Consider the following 25,122-nt stretch of genomic DNA (forward strand, 5'->3'; position numbering starts at 1 on the left):
GTTGTAGATTTAAAAACAAGCACTTTGTCTCTGTTTTTTGCAGTACGGTATCCAGATGGGAAAATAAGACTTTACTGTAAAGGCGCTGACACCATCATATATGATCGGCTGCATTCAAACAACTTAATCAAGGAGCCGACTCAGGAGGCATTAGATGTGAGTCTATATTACATTACAGTGACATGAGGGGGCATTTTTATTTGGCACAATTCTCTTTTGCCTTCGAGTCCCTTAAAGGATAATTCCACCTTTTGCAGATAAAAATGAAATCAAATGCACCAATATTGAAAATTAACCAAGATGTAAATGTATTACTTTTTGCATTTGAGCTTGCAATGCCTGGGTGGGATACTCTTTCTGCTGCAGAATATTCTTCCAGCTCAAGACCATATCGAGGTATGGACCTTTCGTTTCAGTGCTGGAAGAGCAGGAAGTGTTGTGACCTCACTGCACTTGTAGTACCTTGAGTATGATTTTGGTAGCAGGTCGAGCTATGCACAACCATGATGAGATTCAAATATGACAGCCGGCGGGGAAAAGGTCCCCTCGATTCCGTAAGGGGAAAAAAGAGGTTTAGGTGGTTTGGGGGCTGTATTACACTCTAAACATAAGTGTAATTTGAAGCATGGTCTGAAAGGTACATGGTTTCAAACCATGCTTTCAGACATTTTTATACATTCAAAGCGAGCAAAATATTTTTTTTGTATTAAGAGAGGTATGGACTCCAGAGAGAGAGATATCATTTTGCCCCCCTGTACAAATCATTAGTAAGACCTCATCTGGAATATGCAGTTCAGTTTTGGGCACCAGTTCTCAAAAAGGATATCGGGGAACTGGAGAAAGTGCAGAGAAGGGCAACCAAACTGATAAGAGGCATGGAGGAGCTCAGCTATGAGGAAAGATTAGAGGAACTGAATGTATTCTCTCTCTCGAGAAGAGGAGATTTAGGGGTGATGTGATCAACATGTACAAATATATAAGGGGTCCATATAGTGAACTTGGTGCTGAGTTATTCACCTTAAGGTCAACACAGAGAACAAAGGAGCACTCTTTACGCCTAGAGGAAAAGAGATTTAATCTCCAAATACGGAAAGGTTTCTTCACAGTAATGCCCTGTACACGCAATTGGATTTTCTGACAACGAATGTTGGCTAGCTGGTTCTCAAATTTTCCGCCAACAAATTTTTGTTGTCGGACTTTCTGACCATGTGTACACAAGTCCGTCGCACAAAAGTCCACACATGCGGCTTATAAAACTATCCGTTCGTAATGGAGATATCACATGACTATTGAACTTCATTTTTATCGGCTCGCCATACGTCTTGCACGTCACTACGTTCGTAATTGTTGGCCAACATTTGTGTGACCGTGTGTATGCAAGACAAGTTGGAGCCAACAACTTTCGAACAAAATGTCACGGTTTTGTTGTCGGAAAGTCCAATCGTGTGTACGGGGCATTAGAGCTGTGAAAATGTGGACTAGACTCCTTCCAGAGGTGGTTCTGGCCAGCTCAGTAGATTGGTTTAAGAAAGGCCTGAATTCCTTCCTAAATGTACATGATATAATTGGGTACTGACATTCATAGGTAAAGTTAATCCAGGGAAAATCTGATTGCCCCTCGGGAATTTTTTTCCATTGCTGTAGCAAACTGGATCATGCTTTGGTGGGGTTTTTCGCCTTCCTCTGTATCAACTGTGGGTATAAGATTGTGTATATGGGATTGTATGATATTATATTTTATTTATTTAAACATACAAAATAAAAGAAAGTAATTATTCAGTAGTAGGCAATCATAAAACAACTTACAAGAGAAGACAAAAAAGAACTATAAACAATTTAGTTTACATATCCGAAAGGAGTGGGAAGAAGTACAAACTTATTTAATTCCACTGCATCTCTATAAGCCCTTGTACACACGGTCGGAGATTCCGACAACCAAATCCGTCGGATTTTGTCTGTCGGATTTTGTCCGACGGATCTTGTCCGAAACTGTTGCATACAACTGTTGCAAACTGTTGCATACACACGGTCGGACAAAGTTGTCGGAAAATCCGATCGTTCAGAATATGATGACATAATTTCGTTACGATGGGACTACGTTCAGGCTAGTAGCCAATAGCTTTGATGTAGGAATTTGATCTGAGCATGCGTGGCACTTGGTCTGATCGGAATTCTCTACACATGATCGGAGTATGTCCGATCGGAGCATTTTGTCAGAAAATATTTCCGGCAAGTTGGAAAATTTGGTCCGACGGATATTCCGACGGAAACAGTCTGATGCAGACCACACACAGTCGGAATATCCGACAAAACGCTCCGATCGGACACATTCCATCGGAATCTCCGACCGTGTGTACAAGGGCTTAGTGATAACAAACTTTTCATTGTCCCATTGCTTATGAAGTCATTCAATATTTAATAATTCAAATATAATATACTAATTGTCAATAATCTAACTACAATATCATACACATATATACATATATATATATATATATATGCATGTACACACCCAAACAAAAATAACAATAATACAAAAAAAGAAATAAATCAATAACAATATTAATAAACAAATAAACACACAATAATAGTTCAAACCCCTTCATTCTTATACCTTAAAAAAAAAATTATTTATTTATTCTTTTAAACTGGTGTATGCTTAGACATTTCTCGAGCTCCACATTGAAACTGTTCCACTGTTTCACTCCACAAATATAAATACAGAAGCTTTTCCTAGTTGTCTGTGCAGTCAAGAGTTTTAAAATTAAATATCGGGTTTCCGTCTGGACTCTGTGCAGGCCAGTCAAATTCCTCCACCCAAAACTCGCTCATCCATGTCTTTATGGACCTTGTTTTGTCATATTGGAACAGGAAGGGGTCATCCCCAAACTGTTCCCACAAAAATATCTTGGTATGCTGTCGCCTTAAGGGTTGCCTTCACTAGAACTAAGGGGCCAAGCCCAACCCCTGAAAAGCAATCTCACACCATAATCCCCCCTCCACCAAATGCTTTGGCCAAGTGCACAAAGCAAGGTCCATAAAGACATGGATGAGCGAGTTTGGGGTGAAGAAACTTGACTGGCCTACACAGAGCCCTGGCCTCAATGTGATAGAACCCCTTTGGGATGAATTAGAGCGGAGACTTTGAGCCAGTCCTTCTTGTCCACATCAGTGCCTGACCTCACAAATGTGCTTCTGGAAGAATGGTCAAACATTCCCATAGACACACTCCTAAACCTTGTGTAGATCCTACCCAGAAGAGTTGAAGCTGTTATAGCTGCAAAGGACGGGCCAACACAATATCGAACCCTACGGATTAAGACTGGGATGCCATTAAAGTTGATGTGTGGGTAGGCGTCCCAGTATTTTTGGTAATATAGTGTATGTGTAGCCCTTGGGTGATTTAAGGTCCCTATGTCAAGAAGGTTGACCACCACTGTCCTATGTAGATTTTAGACTGTTATAAAAATATTATGTGGATGAGTGTGGAAAGGAGGCACTAGGGAAGGCAAAATATAAGCAGATTAATCTTCAGCTTTGAGCATTCACGGTGTTCCTCATCAGGTGTTTGCCAATGAGACTCTTAGGACCCTGTGCCTGTGCTACAAGGACATCAGCGAGGAAGAGTTTCACACATGGAGCAAGAGGTATAAGGCAGCCAGTGTGGCAGTCAACAATCGTGATGAAGCTTTGGATAAAGTATATGAAGAGATTGAAACTGACCTTGTGGTATGTGACACAATCCTTTCTACACAATTATTAATATTAAATACATCCTGTCAAGTTGCCTGCACAAACCACCAACCATTCATATTCAACATACACTGCATATGCCGCCATATTGTATATTCTATAATACAAAAACAGTTGCAGAATAGAAAGTCTTGCCAATGTGAATATGTGAATCCAATTAAACTCAACCAAAACTTTTTTTATACTTTTAGATAGAATGGGAAGGGTTAGAACCGCTACCTGTTTAAATTCTGCAAACACTTTATCACCTTAACAAAATAATAGGCATTCGACATATAGGTATAACGAGGGGTCAAGTCCTGGGGAAAAAAGTGTGGGAACTCCCACCCAAGATCCACTCCCACACCAAAAAAAAAAAATGATGCATATATGTTTCACAGAAAATACAGTGCAACATTTATTGTAAAGTGCCAGTTTACAAATACAAAATGAGTTAACTTGTCAAACTAACAGAATAATCACCACAAGAATGGAGGGGGACAGCAGAACAGAGGGGGACAGCAGAAGTGTGGGGGACATGGAGGAAAACTGGAGAGGGACAGTAGCAGAATGGAGGGGGACACAGAGGAAAGCTGGAAGGGGACAGCAGCAGAACGGAGGTGGAGTGGGGGACAGCAGCATAATGGAGGGGAAGTGGGGGACACAGCAGCAGAATGGAGGGGGAGTGGGAGACACAGCAGCAGAATGGAGGGGGAGTGGGAGACACAGCAGCAGAACAGAGGGGGAGAGGGGGACAGCAGCAGAACGGAGGGGGAGAAGGGGACAGCAGCAGAACGGAGGGGGAGAGGGGGACAGCAGCAGAATGGAGGGGGAGTGGGGGACACAGCAGCAGAACGGAGGGGGAGAGGGGGAAAGCAGCAGAACGGAGGGGGAGCACGCTCACTGTAACTAACAAAGTGTGTGTAACACACTAACCTGGAAGTTTGTCAATGACTGGCGGGCGGCAAACTCACAGTGGACCTCGTGGGCGGGAGGACTCGGAGGCTCAGCTCAGGAGAGGAGAAGTTGAACTGGAGAAGTCTGGCAGCTCGGAGTTGGGCTACACTGCTGGCAATGTGCTACAGCGGCTGCGAGAGTAGTCGGCGGTGGCCTCGGGACTGTCTGGCACTGACTGGGCAGTGGGCACAGACTGGATCCTTACCAGCAGTAAGTGTGGCTCTGTCTGGTGTGGTGTCTGTGGCTGGCTGCTGTCTCTCGGAGGCGCTGCTCAGCCTAGCAACCAGTTACTCAGGCATATGCAGGACGATGTTGTGGAAAAAGTACAGGAACTCCGTTCCCATGCGTTCCCGCAGGACTTGAGCCCTGGGTATAACCAATGGTCATGATAAAAAAGATTGTCTCAAACGTTAATTATGTCATTATCTCTTTTGACTTATCCTATTGTTATGGTAATGGGATTGCAACACTATCCCATTGGACACGATCCCAATCTCACTATAGTCTCGGCCAGGGGTCTCTCTCACTTTATAAGCAAAGACCCAATTTACAGTCCTTCAGGCTTTAGGGGGCCAGACTTTGGCCATTGGGAGTTGAAAATGGCCTGGTGTCATCAGGGATAAACAATACCACATCTTTAGTGAGAAGAGTAATGCCCCATCATTGGTATTAGTGGGCAAAATAGTGCCCTATTGTTGGTGTCAGTGACAAAAATGATGTCCCTGTTGCTTGTGTGAGTAGAAGGAATAGTGCCACGTGGGCTGGATAAAGACAAGCAAAGGGACACATCCGGCCAAACCGGGGCGGCAGTTTGGAGACCACTGATATAAGCCAAAGTGATAGTATACATTCATTTTTGTGTGTAGGCTTGTGGGCCTGGGGGTACTAGTGGGAATTAAGCCCCTGGTTATTTTACTGCAATAGTCTATTTCATGTAAGTGTAGGGGACAAGTGTAGGTGGAGCTAGCCATTGTGCGCATAGTTGGTAGGGGACTCTCTGTGCTGTGAGACTTAAAGTGTTTGTTACCCCAACGCTTCAAATTCCTGATATGTGCCTGCTGTACCATGTACTTGTATGAGAAAGTTTCCTGTTCTCTTTGTGTGAGATCCATGGTGTTCCTGCTAGTCCCTCTGATTTCCTATTAAAAGCTGATCACACTAAGCAGGAGAACACAACATGGTCAGTTCTCTAGCTATGCTAAGAACTCAGCCTGATCTCCTCCAATAATCAGACTTGTCCTGATACAGTCTGTCACTGGAAAGCTCGGTGTTCTGCTGTTTCGCCTCCCACCAGCTCTTATGCAGCTGAAAAAAGAGGAAAGGTACTCACTTATAAAAAGGGAAAAAAGTATTTATAATGGGGGTTTTTTCATATCTATACAAAAATGCTTTGCCTTTAATTTCTATTTTAAATGTAATGGCTTGTTTTGCAAAGGGATAGTTTATGTTCCTCCACCCATTTCTCCAATTTTCACCTTCTTGTCGAGCTAATGGCCTCCAGCAGAATATTCTTGTCTTGACACTTCTGGATGTTTCAGAAGCCCCTGCTGTGCACTGTGGTTATGCCTCTGCACCATTACAGATTCAATTAGAGAGAGACAGTCTACATTTGTGCTGAATTTTATCTGCAAAAATTCCACAACCTTTCATTCAACCAGTCTTATGGGTGTACTGTAAAATATATTTATTTATAAAATAAATATAGTAAAATAATTAGTAATAATATATTAAATATCTACTGTCACTTGGCTGTAGTCTGTGATCTTGAGTCCCACTCCGCTGACAGTGGAAGTGTTCGATCTCCATAACTCGCAGAGAAAGAGAACAACTGGCAAACCCTTGTAAAGGAATCTCTCCAACATCTTGGAAGATCTCTACATGTGATACTGAACACTTCCAGAATTGGAAATGATTGGTATCGCTCTATTCTTATGATGGTAATCAGGAAGGCAATAGCCGATATTAATTCGCTGGGTGGGCTCAGCGTGCAGTGTTCTGCGTCCCAAGCCCAACCTTTTTTGAAGCCTATTAGAGCCTCAGGCTCTAATCATGTGCTTCAAAAAAAAACCCCATTGAAATCCATGCATCCAGCATCCTGCATGTAGATTAGAGGTCGGGCGCATGGATTAGGGGGGCAGCGCCCCTGCGACCCTTATGGACAGGTCACCACTGACCCAGTAGTATGTGACCTTGATGGACACATTTGGGTCCAAAACATGGTTAGTTGATAACTTTGTCAAGTATGATTGGATGCTACCGGAAAGAGAAACGCGTTAACCTTCAAAGCAAGGCCTCAGACTATTTCTTCAATTTAGTGTTGGTGTTTAGAGGGGGAAATTCTGGGTTTTTCATTTTGAATGTACTTTTTATTTTACTTTTTTAGTTACTGGGAGCTACAGCAATCGAAGACAAGTTACAGGACGGAGTGCCAGAGACTATCTACACTTTGGCAAAAGCAGAAATAAAGATCTGGGTTCTAACTGGAGACAAGAAAGGTAAACTGGGCTGTATAGTTCTCAAATAAAGCAAGACTAAAAACCGTATTTATTCCTAGGGAGATTCCGTCCATTATCGGGATGCCAAACTCATGGGGATTGATTTACTAAAACTGGAGAGTGCAAAATCTGATGTAGCTCTGCATAGAAACCAATCAGCTTCCAAGATTTATTGTCAGAGCTTAACTGAACAAGCTAAAGTTAGAAGCTGCAACCATAGGCGTGCCCACGGGGTGTGCCAGGTGTGCCCAGGCTCACCCTAATCATCCCTGTGCTCTCGCTGCTAGTGCTAGTTGTGACTGCTGCGAGCCTGCGACATTGTCTGTGTAGCTCATGTCACCACTGGGGTCGGTCCGGGCAAGCAAAAACATCTGTGAGTTGCGAGTGGGAGGAAATTAAGCAGGGACTAGGGAGTGGCCGGTACCACAGCTACGGATTAATCCAGCCACATTTGGGCCTTCTATAGTTCTGGCTGCAGATCCCACAGGTGGCAGCGGAGTCATATACATCTGCATTCCGCCCCCCACCCCCCACCTCCTCTCTCTCCCTTGGTCCCTTGAAGAAGCAGCGGTGCCTCAGCCTGGATATCGGCAGGCAGGTGGCTCAGTGAGGTGAGCAGTGAGATAGCACTGAGCAGGGCAGGCAGCCAGACACATGATGAACCCCCCCAAAAAAGGCAACTTGATATGAACCCTGCCTCACTTGTCAGCAAAAAAGTAAGTGTGGATTTTTTTATACATATGTATATATATATATATATATATATATATATATATAGTGATATTGGGGTGTTTAGCTCAATTGGTAGATGCATTTTTTAGTTCACATCAGGCAGGCGTTTATGGTTAAGGGCCTGGTAGCCCACGTTTATTATAAGAAAACAAAATATTAGTCCATCCAGAAATCCCACGCAGGGGTCCAAGCTTAAATACAGAAAAAAATCCAAACGAAAATGCTAGCCCACCTGGCTACTCTTCAGCAGTAGTGCTGCTATAGGTACTTGCTCCGTCCAACAAACTGCTTGGACGCACACAGCTTCAAACCCTTCGACACACAGCACACGGCTCCTTGGACGCACACAGCTTCAAGCCCTTCAACACACAGCTTTGGACATGCACAGCTTCAAGCTGCTCACACACCACCATCCTTCCCCAACAGCCCTTCATTATATGGCCTGTGTGCAGCTGGGCACACACCCTGCTCGTTATCACCAAGACCTGGACACAGGGTTGGAGATCCCTCTTTCCTCCAATTTCACAGGGACAGAGCCTAGCTCTGTCACAATATATATATATATAATTTATATTTAAAAATACACACTTACTTTTTTTGCTGACAAGTCAGACAGGGTTCAAATTGATTTGAATTGTATGTGTTTTATATATATATATATATAAAATAAAATAAATATATATATATATATTACATATACAATTCAGATCGATATGAACCCTGCCTGGCTTGTCAGTGTGTATTTATGTATTTATACAGGCACACCCCACTTTTAAGTACACAATGGGGTTTATTTACTAAAGCTAGAAAGTGAAAAATCAGACTCACTTCTGAATAGAAACCAATGAGCTTCTAACCCAGATTGTTCAATTAAGCTTTGGTAATAAAACCTGGAAGCTCATTGGTTTCTATTCAGAAGTGAGTCCGATTTTACACTTTCTAGCGTTAGTAAATAAACCCCACTGTGTACTTAAAAGTGGGGCATGTCTGTATATATATATATATATATATATATATATATATATATATATATATATATATATATATATATATATATATATATATATATATATATATATATTTTTTTTTTTTTTTTGCCCATACATTGTAATTTTTTTTTCAATTGTTCTCACATGTGTTAAAATAACGCTTTGATAATGTTATTTTATTTTAATGTGTGAGAAGATTTTTTAAAAATCAACTTAACCACGACCTTTGGAAGATTTTCCCCCTTCATAACCAGGCCATTTTTTGTTATTTAACTGCGCTAAAAATTTAGGCCAAAATGTATTCTACTACATGTCTTTGGTATTTAAAAAAAATCCTAAGTGTATATTAACTACTTTCTGTATGCCCACAGCCCCAATATATGGCGGACAGGAAACAGTGCCAATGTGGGTTAACGTACCTGTATGTCGGCCCACATTGGAGGCTCCTGCACGGCTCACAGAGCGCCCACCTGGGAGCCCTGTGATCAGTGTGTGGTCTGGACACAGTGAATCCCATACCTGCTGGTCTTGTACCATGTGACTGCTGTGTCCAATCAGAGCGTCCTGATTATCGCCATACCCCAGACCAACGTCCTGATCACCGCCATACCCCATACCAGCATCCTGATTACTGCCATACCCCATACCAGCATCTTGATCAATTATAATATATATATATATATATATATACACAGTATACCACAGTTTGTAGACTGTATAACTTTGACACAGACCAAATCTGGAGAGATCTATTGTTGCTGGGGGGTGAGTCTATTGTTGCTGGGAGGGATCTATTGCTGCTGGTGAATCTATAGTTGCCGTGAGGGATCTATTGTTGCTGGGGAGATGTCTTGTTCCGGGGGGGATTTGTTGTTGCTGAGGGAATCTATTGTTGCTGGGGGATCTAACAATTGTATTTAAAGCGGTAAATACATTTCAAGATATTAAAACCTGACACTTATAAAAAAAAAAAAAAAATACTTACCATGCAGTTTGTGTAAAAATTGCTTATTTGATCTGGAGATTTATCTAAAAGGTTTGTTTATGTTAAAAGATTATTTAATTGATAAGTTAAAAATAATTCTGTTTGTTTACATTGATAAATGTTTATTTCATGAAAAAAATTGAATACATTTTAAAATGTTTGTTTACATTTATTTATAAGAGTGTGTCTGTGTCTGTGTGTGTGTGTGTGTGTATATTAGGGCTGAAACAACTAATCGATTAATCGACAACTAATCGATTATGAAATTAATCGATTACTATTTTCATAATCGATTAATCGGCCAGTAACATAATGGGGTAAAAAAAAAAAAAATGAGCCCTTTATAGTACAAAAAGAGCAAATCACTACTGTAAATATTACTTTCACTGTTCTACAGTAAAAAAACAATAACCCCTTACAGTAGTGATTATCTGCTTTTTTCTACTATAAAGTAGAAGCATTTTAGTTTTTGTTAACCCCATTATGTTACTAAACGTCTTAGATCTGGTTCACATCTATGCGTTTTATGGTGCTTTTTGCAGAAATGCACTACAGTTAATTTACATTGGTTTCTTATGGGACATGTTCACATCTGAAAGGGTCAGGAACTTTTAAATCTAAATGGTGCTTTATTGGTTCAATACACTTCCATGGAGAAGCTGCAGAAAAGCATGTAATGCATTTTTGCAACAATTTGTGTTTTTTAATCTGCCCAAAAAAATGCAAATTGCAGTAAAATCATGTGCGCAAAAATCAAAACACACAGCAAAAAGCACTGCAGAAACAGATCAAAAGCAAACTGCATAGGTGTGTACCGAGCCTTATGCTGGCCACACAGATCAATTTTCAGATGAGAATATTCAGACGAAAAATCTTTGTACATTCACTGAATGAAAGAATTTTGTTTGAAATTTTAACTTGTTTTTAACATTCTGTTTTTAAAATAAAAACCACATACACTGTCTGAAAATTCCTTTGACTAAGAAGTTTTCTATTATTTCCAAATTTTCCCGTCACTGTGGTTGAAAATGAACGTCAATTTGACCCACTTTTTATTTTTTAAGGTTATTAACCGATTAATCGATTAATCGAAACAATAATCGGCCAACTAATCGATTATGAAAATAATCTTTAGTTGCAGCCCTAGTGTATATATATATATATTTGATCCCCTGCAGATTTTGTACATTTGCCCACTTACAAAAAACAAAGGTTCTATAATTTTTATCATAGCTGTATTTTATATGATAGAGATAGAATATCAGCCACAAATTCAGAAAACACACATGATACAAATGTTATAAATGAAGTTGCAGTTCAGTGAGTAAAATAAGTATTTGATCCCCAAGCAAAACATGACTTAGTACTTGGTGCAGAAACCCTTGTTGGCAAGCACAGAGGTCAGACAAGACTTGTAGTTGGTCACCAGGTTTTCACACATCTCATGAGGGATTTCAGTCCACTCTTTAAAGTTTCTTGGCTGTCGCTTGGCAACTCAAAGTTTCAGTTCTCTCCATACATTTTCTATAGGATTAAAGTCTGGTGACCTCCATGACCTGGGCCACTCCATGACCTTAATGTGCTTCTGCTTGAGCCACTCCTTTGCTGCCTCGGTGGCATGTTTTGGGTCATTGTCGTGCTGGAAGACTCAACCGCAACCCATTTTCAGTGTTCTGGATGAGGGAAGAAGGTTCTCATCCAAAATTTTACAATACATGGCCCTGTCCATTGACCCCTCAATGCGGCAAAGTCGGCCTGTACCTTTAGCAGAGAAACAGCCCAAAGCATCATTTGTCCACCTCCATGCTTAACTGTAGGGATGGTGTTCTTAGGGTCATAGTCAGCATTTTTTTTTCTTCCAAACACGGCAAGTCAAATTAATGCCAAAGAGCTCAATTTTGGTCTAATCTGACCACAGCACTTTCTCCCAATCCTTCTCTGAATCATTTAGATGTTCATTGGCAAACTTCAGATGGCCCTATACATGTGCTTTCTTGAGGAGGGGGACCTTGCAGATGCTGTAGGGTTTCAGTCCATGGCTGCGTATTGTGTTACCAATGGTTTGTTTGGAGACTGTGGTTCCAACTGCCTTGAGATAATTTGCAAGCTCCTCCCATGTAGTTCTGGGCTGATCTCTCACTTTTCTCATGATCATCCTTACCCCATGAGCCGAAATCTTGCATGGAGCTCCAGACCTAGGGCGATTGATGGCTATTTTGCTCCAACATTTGTTTCCTCAAAAAAACGGCGTGGGGGTCCCCCCAAATCCATACCAGACCCTTATCCGAACACACAGCCCAGCAGGTCAGGAAAGGGTGTGGGGACGAGCGAGCTCCGCTCCCTCCTGAACCATGCCAGGCTGCATGCCCTCAACATGGGGGTGTGGGTGCTTTGGTGCACCTCCCACCCCAAAGCACCTTGTCCCCATATTGATGAGGACAAGGGCCTCTTTCCGACAACCCTGGCCGTTGGTTGTCAGGGTCTGCGGGTAGGGGGCTTATCGGATTCTGGAAGCCCCCTTGTTAAGATCCAGGGTCGGATCTTAACAAGGGGGCCGGGATCCCCCCAGATCCCAGCCCCCCACCCTACGTGAATGAGTATGTGGTAAATTGTACCCCTACCTATTCACGTAAAAAAAAAAGGGTCAAAAATGAAACACAGTACACAGGTTTTTAAAGTATTTTATTAAGGCAGCTCCGGCGTCTCTTCCAACTTCTTTTCCCCTCTCCGGGTCTCCTGCCTCCTCCACTGATGTCTTCTGCCTCTGCCGGTTCTTCTCCTCTCTCTGGGTCTTCTCCACTCTCCGCTGATGTCTTCTAGCCCTCTCCGGTTCTTCTCCCTTTGTCCGTTGTCTTCTGCCTCTGCCGGGTCTTCTCTGCTGTCTTCTCGCTCTGTTCTTCTTCCAATGTTGAGTCAACTCTCTCTCTCTCTCTCTCTAATGCTGGGTGCGCGGTGTGCCATTACTTATATTGGCATGGGGTGGGATCACTGGAGGCCTGACCTTTATGACGTCACACCATCATCCCCCGAGAGGTGATGTCATAAGGGGTGATCCTCCAGGCGACGTCATGACCCCGCCCCATGCCAATATAAGTAGTGGCACACCACGCCACTTGTCCACATCCCCTTTCCTGACCTGCCGGGCTGTGTGCATGGATAAGGGCCTGATATGGATTTTGGGGGGATCCCCACGCAGTTTTGTTTGGCATGGGGGTTCCCCTTATAATCCATACCAGACTGAAGGGCCTGGTAGGATCTTTGAGGGGGAACCCATGCCGTTTTTTTTCATTTGGCGTGGAGTTCCCCTTTAAGATCATCAGAGCACAAGTCTGGCTTCAGTGATAATGAATGGGCTGAAGTAGGATCAAAGTCGGACTAAATTATTGCAGGGAGCATTTTCAAAGTCGGACCCATAGGGAAACATTGATTTTCACACATCATGCGACATGAGCGCCCAATGTCGGAGCGTTTGTCTTACCAGTGTATTGTAAACCTGGCCTGAATGGAAGTAAGAGATTCTGTGGACAGGTGTCTTTTATACACATAACGAGTTGGCTTCAGAAGCACCTTCTTAAATTGACAGGACTAATCTGTGTATCATATGGGCACATACTGTAGCCAGTCTGTTGGAGCAAAAATTATGGTTTGTTGTTATTGGTTGTTAGGGGATCAAATACTTATTTTACTTACTGAACTGCAACTCAATTTATAAAATTTGTATTGTGTGTTTTTTCTGGATTTTTGGTTGATATTCTGTCTCTATCATTTAAAATACACCTATGATAATAATTATAGGCCCTTCTTTTTTTTTGTAAGTGGGCACACTTACAAAATCTGCAGGGCATCATATAATTATTGTCACCACTGCATATAGAATGAACACAGTCATTCCACCAATTGAAAAAAGAAGAAGGAAGAAGGTATCTTACTGGGAGAGTTTTCTGTGGTGGCTGTGTGGGCAACAGTAACGGTGTTGGTGGAGAACTGTCAGGAGCATGGACGGATGAGACTTTAGGGGTTCTGGGCAGAGGGGGTCTCAAAAGTACAGCTATCCTTTAAATGAGCAGCCTCATTTCAATATTTGTTTTCAGAATCTCTCTTAATAAACATCAATTGTCTTTCTTTTAAGCTCTTGCGTATGACAGGCGGCAGCAAAAGGAATGCCAAGAGAGAGGAGGCTGGCACTCCCCTCCCTCCCAACCTCTGCATTTCTCTTACTGTTGCTTGTGTCAGGATAGTGCCAAGACAAGCGCTAGTTGTCAAGCAGATGTCTCCTTGCTACCTACATTGTCAGGTGGCCACAGGGATGCAGGTCCTGTCTGACTTTGTAGCTAGGCTTACAAACAGAAGACAGAACAGTTAAAAACAATTAATGGAGAGTTCTTCTTTAACTATCTATAAACAAGGTAATAAGGAAACATGGTTGCATGACAAGTTATAGTATTATTTTACATGATTTTTATAGCCCCAGCAGTTTGCACAATGCTTTGCTGTGAGGGAATGAGCTGATGGAGAATATAAAGGTTCAGTTGTTAAGATAAGGTGGGATAGGTTTGCCTAAAAAGATGCGTTTTTGGAGATCACCTAAAAGCAGACAGAGTAGGGGATAATCGACAGATTGGGGTAGGGAGATCCAGAGGATGGGAGAGGCTCTGGCGAAACCATGGAGTTGAGCAAGGGGGAGATTATGAGGGTACTAGGCAGCAGGAGGTCTTTGGATGAGCAGAGTGGATGATTTAGGTGATATTTTTTGATGAGGTTGGTGATATAGCTCAGAGCAGGGTTGTGTATGGCTTTGAATGTTGTTGTTAACATTTTGTACCATTTTACAATACTGGCTCGGCCACATCTTGAATATACTATCCAATTCTGGTAACCGATCCTCAGAAAGGATGTGCTTGAACTGGAGAGAGTCCATAGAAGGACAATAAAGCTAAAAAGGGGGCTGGAGGACCTCAGTTATGAGGAATGACTACTGACTACAAACGTATTTTCCCTGGAGAAGAAACGCCCCTCCCTGGAGGAGGAATCTTTTTAATCTTGGTTCTCTAAAAAAGACATTGGCCACACAATAAAGTTGGACAAGAAGTGGTTCAATCCTAAACTGCGTAAGGGTTTCTTACTGTTATGCCGCGTACACACGATCGGAATTGTGGCCAGAAAAAGACCGATGAGAGCCTTTCATCGGAAAATGTGACCGTGAGTATGCTCCATCGGAATTTAGCTGTCCGAATTTCCGCCAGCCAAAAATTGATAGCATGTTCTTAATTTTTCCAACGGAAAAACTTTCTATCGGAAATTCCGATCGTGTGTATGCAATTCCGACACGCCAAAAATCACGCATGCTCAGATTCAACTATGAGACAGAAGCTATTGGCTACTGACTATTGAACTTCCTTTTTTTAGTCCCGTCGTACTCGCTGTACGTCACCGCATTATAACCCATTGGAATTTGGTGTGACCGTGTGTAGGCAAGACAGCTTGAGCGGAGTTTCGTCGGGAAAACCATCAGTGGTTTTTCTGACGAGAATTCCGATCGTGTGAATGCAGCCCTCCTTTTCACAGCTGGTGCTGTCAGCCAGGAGTGTAGATAAGTTCTAACTTTTAGATTTGTTTCTTAGAGAACAAAATGTACAGGGATAAGGAAAATGGTAGTCACACACTCTCACAAACTCAGGTTCAACTGGATGGGCTGGTGTCTTTAGTCACCCTTATCAACTATGCAACTATATGTTGATAGAGTTGAATTTGGGGGTTTGGTAGAGAGGGGTGGGAATGGTTGAGTGTTTGATAAGCTTAATGATCCTAGAAGTAGTATTTATGATAGACTGAAGGGCAGGCATGTACTGGCCATCAGGACTACTGGGAGTTTCCCGGCGGACCGATGGCTCAGTGGGCCGGTCAGGTGCAGTCCTGGAGCCGCTCCTCTCTGAAAGTGAGTGATCGCGATTTCACTCCTGTCAGGAAGAGCAGCTGCCGTCACTTACTGGAGAGAGGATTAGGCTTTCTGCTCCCTCCAGCCTGTAGGGGGAATAGACAGCCGGCAGACTTTCCTTCCTCTCTCCCCCTTATCACTTGTCACTTATCATGACTGGAGAGAGGAACGAGATGCCTTCAGAACTGTGAGTACACGTGGGAGGGGAAGGAGAGAGAGGACACTCTGATGTAAGGGCGCTGCTGATGGGGACACTCTGATGTAAGGGGGCTGCTGATGGGGACACTCTGATGTGATGGGGCTGCTGATGGGGACACACTGATGTGAAGGGGGCTGCTGATGGGGACACACTGATGTGAAGGGGGCTGTTGATGGGGACACTCTAATGTGAAGGGGGCTGCTGATGTGGACACTCTGATGGGAACACACTGATGTGAAGGGGGCTGCTGGTGATGGGGACACACTGATGTGAAGGGGGCTGTTGGTGATAGGGACACACTGATGTGAAGGGGGCTGCTGATGATGGGAACACACTGATGTGAAGGGGGCTGTTGATGGGGACTCTCTGATGGGAACACACTGATGTGAAGGGGGCTGCTGATGGGGACACTCTGATGTGAAGGGGATGCTGTTGGGGATGATCAATATTAAAGTGGGGCGGTCATGATGAAGTCCAGGGCCAAATTTTTGTCCAAGTCCAGCCCTGCTAAAGGGAGGATAACCTGTGTAGAGGTAAGCCAACATAGAGAGAGTTGAAAGTGATCAAGAAATAACAAGAAAGTAGCTTTGTGGTGTCAAGGAATGGTCTTAAGAACCACCTTCAATACGCTGGACTTTGCCTTTAATAGTCATCACGTGAAACATTGCCCAACAGTTACAGATATTAAAAATAACCTATTATACACCTCAGCTTGTTCTTTCTGAATCAAGTCTAATGGAAATTGAAACTATTATTTATTTCAGAAACAGCAGAAAACATTGGCCTAGCCTGTAAGCTTATAACAGACGAATCTGTTGTAACCTATGGAGAAGAAGTCAAGTAAGTACACATTACATTACTCTAAGCAACCCTGTCAATCACCTAAACAAAATAATTATGACAGTTCCCTGTTATATTCACCACTCCAGTGGCCCATGGCTTCTACCATCACTTTGTTCCAGTGCTGCAGCCTCCATCAGTCTCTCCAGCATTCAGAATTTTTGGTGGTGTCAGATATGCCAGGTCCCCCTCCTTGTTATTCCAACCTACAACCCCTACTGCTGGGTCCTTTAGTGAAATAGAAGTCAGAGGGGAATGAAGGGATGGTAGGAGACACAGGCCGCCAGAGATCCCGAGCCAGAGTGTATGCCTCTTCTATTGTAGGGAACTAGCATTTTAATCACTTGCAGTTTTACCCCCTTCCCGCCCAGGTCAATTTTCAGCTGTCAGTGCTGTCACATTTTAAATGACAATTGTGTGGTAATGCAGCACTTTGCCCATTTGACATTTTTTTTATCATTTTTTCACACATTTTTTTCACTGCTTTCTTTTAGTGGTATTTACACACCACTGTTTTTTTTTTTTTTTGCTAAACAAACGAAAAAGACCGAATACATTATTATTATTTTTTTATAGCTTGTTATAACATTTTGTAAACAAAGTCATTTTTCTCCTTCGCTGAAGGTTAACTGATGAGGCTCTACTGATGGGCACTGATGAGGTGGCACTGATCAGGCTGCACTGATAGGCGGCACTGATCAGGCTGCACTCATAGACATTGATGAGGCGGCACTGGTGTGCACTTATGAAGCTGCACTGATAGGCTTCACTGATAGGCTTCACTGATGGGCACTGATGAGGCAGCACTGATCAGGCTGCACTGATAGGCGGCACTTATGGGCACTGATAGGTGGCACTGATGGGCACAAAAAAGAATTTGTTTCATAGTTTGTTATAAAAATTTTCAAACAGGTGATTTTTCCCCTTCACTGATGGCCCCTGCTGAGGACGCTGAACTAACAGGCACTGATAGGCTGCACTGATGAGGTGGCACCAATGTGCACTGATGAGGTGTCACTGGTGTGCACTGATGAGGCGTCACTGGTGTGCACTGATGAGGCGGCACTGATAGGCACTGATATGTGCCACTGATGGGCACTGATAGGCGGGAAGGCACTGATAGGTTACACTGATGGGGAGGCACTGATTTACAGCACTGATGAGCACTGATTGGTAGCGCTGGTGGGCACTGATTGGCAGCACTAGTGGGCACTGTTGAGACTGCACTGATAATCAGGGTAGATGTCCCTTTACCACAAGCCAGTTTCTGGCTCCCTTCTCCCTTCCTTACATTGTCAGCATGAGGAAAGGAAAGCTGATAACCCCCTTGTGTTTATATCCATGATCAGCTGTCATTGGACACAGCTGATTACATGGTAAAGGGGCACTGTGATTATACATACTGTTGTTAATAAATAAATCCAGATACATTCATTGTTAATCTCCCCATTTTGTTTATTCCTCCAGCACTTTAATACAGAGTCGAATAGACCGTCAGAAGACTGCTGAGAATGCACTGGAATTACGTAGACTTAATGAGCTTGATGCCCAGGCAAGCAAAAAACGTACATTAATTATAACAGGATCCTGGCTGGTAAGTCATCATTGCACATACAGATGTCTACAGGAAAGCTTGTTGGAGTTGTGAATAGCAATTGATATTCTCCATTACATACAGTGCCTTGCAAAAGTATTCACCCCCTTGGCATTTTTTTGCATTTTGTTACCTCACAACCTGGAATTAATATGGATTGTTTGAGGATTTGCATCATTTAATTTACAAAACATGCCCACAACTTTAAAGATTTTTTTTTATTTTATTGTGAAGCAAACAACAAATAGGATAAACAACAGAAAAAGTCAATGCGCATAACTATTCACCACCCTACTAATACTTTGTAGAGCCACCTTTTGCGGCTATCACAGCTCCAAGTCGCTTTGGATAAGTCTCTATGAGCTTGCCACATCTTACCACTGGGGTTTTTGCCCATTCCTCCTTGCAAAACTGCTCCAGGTCCTTCAAGTTGGATGGTTTGCGCTTGTGAACAGCAATCTTTAAGTCTGACCACAGATTTTCTATTGGATTGAGGTCTTGGCTTTGAGTAGGCTATTCCAACACATTTACATGTTTCTCATTAAACCACTCAAGTGTTGCTTTAGCAGTGTGTTTGGGGTCATTGTCCTGATTGAAGTTGAACCTCCGTCCTAGCCTCAAGTCACACACAGAGTGCTACAGGTTTTGCTCAAGAATATCCCTGTATTTAGCACCATCCATCTTTCCCTCAACTCTGACCAGTTTCCCAGTCCCGACTGCTGAAAAACATCCCCACAGCATGATGCTGCCACCACCATGTTTCACTGTGGGGATGGTGTTCTTTGGGTGAGGTGTTGCGTTTGCGCCAGACATAGCGTTTTCTTTGATGGCCACAAAAGTAAAATTTTAGTCTCATCAGACCAGAGCACCTTCCTCCATACATTTTGGGAGTCTCTCAAATGCCTTTTCACAAACACAAAATGTGCCATTTTGTTTTTTGATGAAAGTAATGGCTTTTTTTGGCCACTCTGCTGTGGAACTCTGCAGCTCCTCCAGGGTTAGGTCTCTGTGCTTCCTCTCTGATTAATGCCATCCTTGCCCAGTTTTGGTGTGCAGCCATCTCTTGGCAGGTTTGCTGTTGTGCCATGTTCTTTCCATTTGGGTATGCTAGATTCGATGGTGCTCCTAGGGATCATCAAAGATTTGGATATTTTTTTATAAGCTAACCCTGACTTGTACTTCTCAACAACATTGTCCCTTACTTGTTGGAGAGTTCCTTGGTCTTCATGGCAGTGTGTCAGAATCTGGAGGGAGGCCGAGATGCTGAGAGGGCTCCCCTTGCGGCCGAGTGCTGCACAACCCTGAAGATGACACAGGGATGCAGTGCCCACAGTAGCACAGGTTGCCTGGTAGCAGCAGCAGATGACAGGAGCTGAGTAAAACAGGTCTCCGGGGGCAACCGTGCTTGGAAAGTCCAAGAGAGGGATAAACGAAAGTCCAATAGCAGGGTCAAGGCCAAGCCGGGGGTCAAACACAGAGGATCAGTCCTGAGGTCGGAGCAACGGGTCCTGAGCTGAAGACCGGAGAACAGGAGTCCAAGCCAAGCCGAGATCGGGTGCAGGGAGCAGACAAGGGAAGTCTGGTACAAGCCAGTGGTAAGAGCCAGGAGAACAACAGGAGCAGGTCAAACAAGCCGGGTCGGTACACAGAAGATCAGACAGCAGGAATCATGGACACAGGTACACAGGAGAAGCTGACAATAATCCAGCGATGCAGCACTGTCAGGTGAACGTTTAAATAGGCAAGGTGCCTAGGTCACGTCGTGTGCGCGCCATAGCGTTCGTACGCCTACGACGTGTAACATTATGCGTTCGTACCACCATTGCGTACGCGCGCTCGATCAGACGTAACGTCGGTCGTTCGTTTTGGAAACACATTGCGCCTCCGTTTGCGCTGACGCGCGTTAACACGTACGTACCTTGCGAGGTTGCGCATAGGGATGCGCCTATTTCCCTGACACAGTGTTTGGTTAGTGGTGCCTCTTGCTTAGGTGTTGCAGCCTTTTTGGCCTTTCAAAAAGGTGTGTATATGTAATGACAGATCATGTGACACTTAGGCCGCGTACACACGGGCGGATTGTCTGCCCAACTTAGTCCGCTGAACCGTGTTTCAGCGGACAATCCGCTCGTGTGTGGGCTTCAGCGGACTTTTTCAGCGGACAGTCTGACGGACTTTGTCTTTCGGAATTTCCGTAATTTTGTCTGCTGAAACTTGGTTTTGTCCGTCCAAACTTGGTTTCAGCAGACAGTCTGCTCGTGTGTAGGCAAGTTGGATGGACTAAGTATGGCGCATGCTCAGAAAGGATTTACACGGCCGAAGGTTGCATTGCAGTGTATTGGACGTCGTTTTTCTAGTCCCGTCGTACGTGCTGTACACGTCATCGCGCAAGTTTTCAGCGGACTGTCTGCTCATCGTGTGTGGTCAAGTCCGTTCATTCATAATTTGGACGGACTGTCTGTCGGATTGTCTGACGAACTTAGTTGGGCAGACAATCCGCCCGTGTGTACGCGGCCTAAGATTGCACACAAGTGGACATCATTCCACTAATTATGTGACTTCTGAAGGTAATTGGTTGCACCAGAGCTTTTTAGGGGCTTCATAACAAAGGAGGTGAATACATACGCACATACCAATCATCATTTTTTTATTTCTGAAAAATAGTTTTATGTATATATTTTTCTAATTTACTTCACCAACTTAGACTATTGTGTTCTGATCCATCACATATAATTCAGATAAAAAAAAAAACATTGAACTGAAGGCTGTAATGTAACAAAATAGGTAAAAAGCCAAGGGGAGTGAATACTTTTGCAAGGCACTGTATTTATAAAGGGTTTGTTTGTTTTTCCTCTTTTTTTTTTTCTTGCAGCACTACTCCATCTATAACAAAGGATCAGTGTCTCCACATAGTATTTTTGTGCATGGAAGCTTCTGATAACCCTACCTTCCAATCTACACCAAACCATTGGGTGTACAGCAAAGGGAGATCAATATATGAACTCAAAAAAAACAAATACCCTAACCAAAAAATACCACAACACCATATATTCACACACTTATAGGAAAAGTTTATTGTTAAGTACCAAAATCCATACAGCCAGATAGCTATACTTGGCAATCCCCACAAAGTACATAATAAAACACACAAAAAAAATCCTGTATCTCCAAACCCATATCACCAGGCCCAAATAGATATAATATCACCAAAAAATCCTGGGACCCACTAAAGATTCCTGATTGGTGTGACTCAGGTCACAAAAATATGATCACCAATCTCAAAGCAGATAGACATATACTCTTTATGGAGAAATACATAATACATAAAAAAAGCATTCCCTGGCTGTAATACTTTACAGTTTACCTCCCTGACTTGTTCAAGGATTTCAAATGGGCCTTGCCACTGAGCCAGCTAGAAGTTTACTTTCCACAGTTGGGACTGACACCAAGACCCTGTCTCCAGGTTAAAGGATTCTTACCCTTGCCGACATATTGTAAATCCTGGTTTGAACCTCCTAGGTGCTTTGCATACACTCACAGGCATGACTGTTGCAATTTGGTTATGCATCTAAGCCCTTGTACACACGGTCGGACATTCCGACAACCAAATCCGTCTGATTTTTTCAGACGGATTTTGTCTGATGGATTTTGTCTGACAGATTTTGTCCGAAACTGTTGCATACACACGGTCAGACAAAGTTGTCGGAAAATCCGATTGTTCAGAACGTGATGACGTTATTTCATTATGACGGGACTACGTTCACGCTAGTAGCCAATAGCTTTGGTGTAGGAATTTGATCTGAGCATGCGTGGCACTTTATCCGATCGGAATTCTCTACACATGATCGGATCATGTTGTCGGAAAATTTTATAGCCAGGCTGGAAAACTTGGTCCGTCGGATATTCTGACGGAAACAGTCCGATGGAGCCCACACATGGTCGGATTATCCGACAACACAGTCCGATCTGACATTTTCCATCGGAATGTCCGACCGTGTGTACAAGGGCTTAGAGACATGTTCATTCCCACTCCTGTGGTGGGAGGGCCTCTTGTTCCCAAGTCTCTTTCTCAATATCCAGTAGGCTATGGGGCAATCTACCATACAAGAGCTCAAAGGGAGAAAAACCCTTTAGTAGACTGTGGGACCTCACAGACCCGTCCATCTTTGTCAGTTTTCTTATGCAATATACTTTTGAGTGTTTTGTTAATCCGCTCCACCAACCCATCAGTTTGTAGGAACGACACTGAGGTTCTTAACTGTTTTATCTTAAGCAATGTGCATAACTCATTTTCTCTTTTGACATGATAGATCACCCAAGAAAAACCACTTATGCTATTCCAATATAGGTAAACATAAAGAATATTTATTCGGACCAGTTGTTTTGCTGAGGTGTTTCGTAAAGAAATTGCTTCTGGAAAGCTGGTCAAATAATCTAGGAGAACATGACTTTACTGGAGTCCCCTAGTGGACTTCAGTAGTGAAGTAGCTTTCAACACTCACCATACGCTTCTCTTGGGATTAGCTGGACTGACCAACCACTGTAAAATTTGTGGCAGGGCCCATAGAAAAAAGTCCATGGTTACCCATTCTGGGACCTGGGAAACTGCATGAGCTCTGGCTGAAGCCACTTCTTACAAGATATCCCAGTTTGTTCATACATCGGAACCCAGTGTGACTTTTCTGGGCAGTAGGCCAATGCATTTTACCCGCTGCACTCGTTTCACTATAGTCCCACCTAGCTGTCATGATTTTGGAGAAAATGGTTAGCCTATACATCACCTGTGTTACTAGTACTACTCCTCCTTGCCCTGGTGTCCCATTGCATCAGCTTTGGCATAAGGAAAGTAACGTCCTCTACGTTCAACTTCCAGCTGGGCTTCTCTGTGGTGGTTGTTCTCCTCTCTGCCTCTCTGTTGGGCCACCAGCTGGGCTGCTATGCATCGATTAGCATGCTCTGTAGCTCACAGCTATGCCCTGGTGACCTCCTGCTGTGCAGTCAGCCTGGACAAGGGCTTTGACTACACCCTCCATCCATCTTCAAAGGCAGCAGGAACAGTCCATAGAAAACATGCGCTTCTTTCTAGGGACTCATCTTAGACTGCTAGGTGAATCCTCCAAGTGTTTCTTGCACAGCAAAACCACAATCTGTCAGTGATTCACGCACAAAGTTTTCAAACTCACATCGCCAGCCTTCTTAAAGAGTCAAGCATCGCCTTTTGGGATGAGGTCGAAAATACGATCAAGGCCCTAACAGGAGTGTCCCTTTACAAGAACCCAGCTCCTTACTTTCTGAATGATACTCCTTTATTTAATAAGAAATGTAAGAATTCCCAACTTAAACTAACTATCTACTAATGACTGCAAAGGCTTGTATTCCGGCATTATGGAAAAGCTCAAGCCCCCCAACCGTAGCCCACTGAAAGGCAAGGATTGAGTAGATTCAGAAAATGGAGAACCTCACCATCATTTTGAATGAAAGGGAAGACAATTACTGGAAAGTTTAGACTCCCTACTTCTTTTATAGAGATCCGGCCTCTCCCGCTTCTCAGTCATGATATGCTCTTGTGACAAATGTTTGAGCTACTTAACCTGATATGTGGCTCTATCTAAGATGGAGAACATTTTTCTTTTCTTTTCATTTTTATTTATCCCCCTTTCCCTTACCATCCCTCTCTCCTCCTCTCACCTCACCCCCTCCCCCTTTTCTTTTTTACTCTCTATGGCCCCCCTTGGGCTAATCGTTTCTGTACTTTACATTTATGTAATAGATCTTACAGATAAACTATAAATATGGTCTTGGAATTTGACCCCGATTGATGAATGCTTCCAGCTCTTGGTCATTATTAGCAACATTTATATGGGCTGCTTAGCCTGCCTTTGGTTTGTGCATGCGCTGCCTTATTAGTGGTGTCCTGCAATGCCCGTTCTTACTTACTCATATGGAGTTGTCATATATTCTTGCCATTGTGTTTTCTATTATAATGTCTGATTCCTTAAACATTAAATAAAGAATAAAAAATAAAAAAAGTTAAGCATCCTGGCAGGTGGATATGTGGACCGGGCAGTCAGGCAGTGGACTAACGCAAATTCTTCTTCAGGTCAGACTCCGGGCCTAACAGAGGGATTTAAGACAAGCCTCTTAAAGAGAGACTGATCTATATTCATCACCAGGCTTCCCTGAAGCTCACGTCCACCCCAGTCCACAGTGTGTAACAAATACTTTCCATTAATCACCCAGACTTCCGGGCTTTGTCACAAAATGTATATATACACAAAAAGAAAAAAAAAATCACTGGATTACAAGCCTGTCCCATCAATTCTTTTAAACAATCATGGTGTATCTCAATATTGGACTTTTGCTCATACACATCTAAATGAACACAGCTTCACCTATAGTGCCTTGAAAAAGTATTCATACCCCTTGACATTTTTCACATTTTGTCATGTTACAACCGGAATCGTAAATGTAATTTATTGGGATTTTATATGATAGACCAGCACAAAGTAGCACATAATTGTGAAATGGAGCGAAAATGATAAATGGTTTTCAAATTTTTTACAAATAAATGTCTGAAAAGTGGGGCGTGCAAATCGTATTCAGCCCCTCTTTACTCTGTTACCCCTAACTAAATTCTAGTGGAACCAACTAGCTTCAGAAGTTACCT

General features: G+C 43.1%; 1 protein-coding gene and 1 long non-coding RNA gene across 3 annotated transcripts in view; one reads left to right on the forward strand and one right to left on the reverse strand.

Annotated features, from left to right (window-relative positions):
- LOC143941044 (phospholipid-transporting ATPase IC-like) overlaps positions 1-25,122 on the forward strand; it is a 198,272-nt gene that overhangs the window by 141,755 nt on the left and 31,395 nt on the right. Inside the window, exons 17-21 of the mRNA XM_077462954.1 lie at positions 44-156; positions 3,565-3,729; positions 7,073-7,184; positions 16,789-16,864; positions 18,332-18,458. Coding sequence (XP_077319080.1) covers positions 44-156; positions 3,565-3,729; positions 7,073-7,184; positions 16,789-16,864; positions 18,332-18,458 — 593 coding nt within the window. The remainder of the gene's footprint in view (positions 1-43; positions 157-3,564; positions 3,730-7,072; positions 7,185-16,788; positions 16,865-18,331; positions 18,459-25,122) is intronic.
- LOC143941045 (uncharacterized) overlaps positions 1-25,122 on the reverse strand; it is a 185,467-nt gene that overhangs the window by 67,249 nt on the left and 93,096 nt on the right. The gene's annotated exons all lie outside the window — the stretch shown is intronic.

This window comes from Lithobates pipiens, unplaced genomic scaffold, assembly GCF_037356315.1.
Source record: "Lithobates pipiens isolate NorthernLeopardFrog02 unplaced genomic scaffold, aLitPip1_a1.2 Scaffold_3, whole genome shotgun sequence".
Taxonomy (NCBI): Eukaryota; Metazoa; Chordata; class Amphibia; order Anura; family Ranidae; genus Lithobates; species Lithobates pipiens.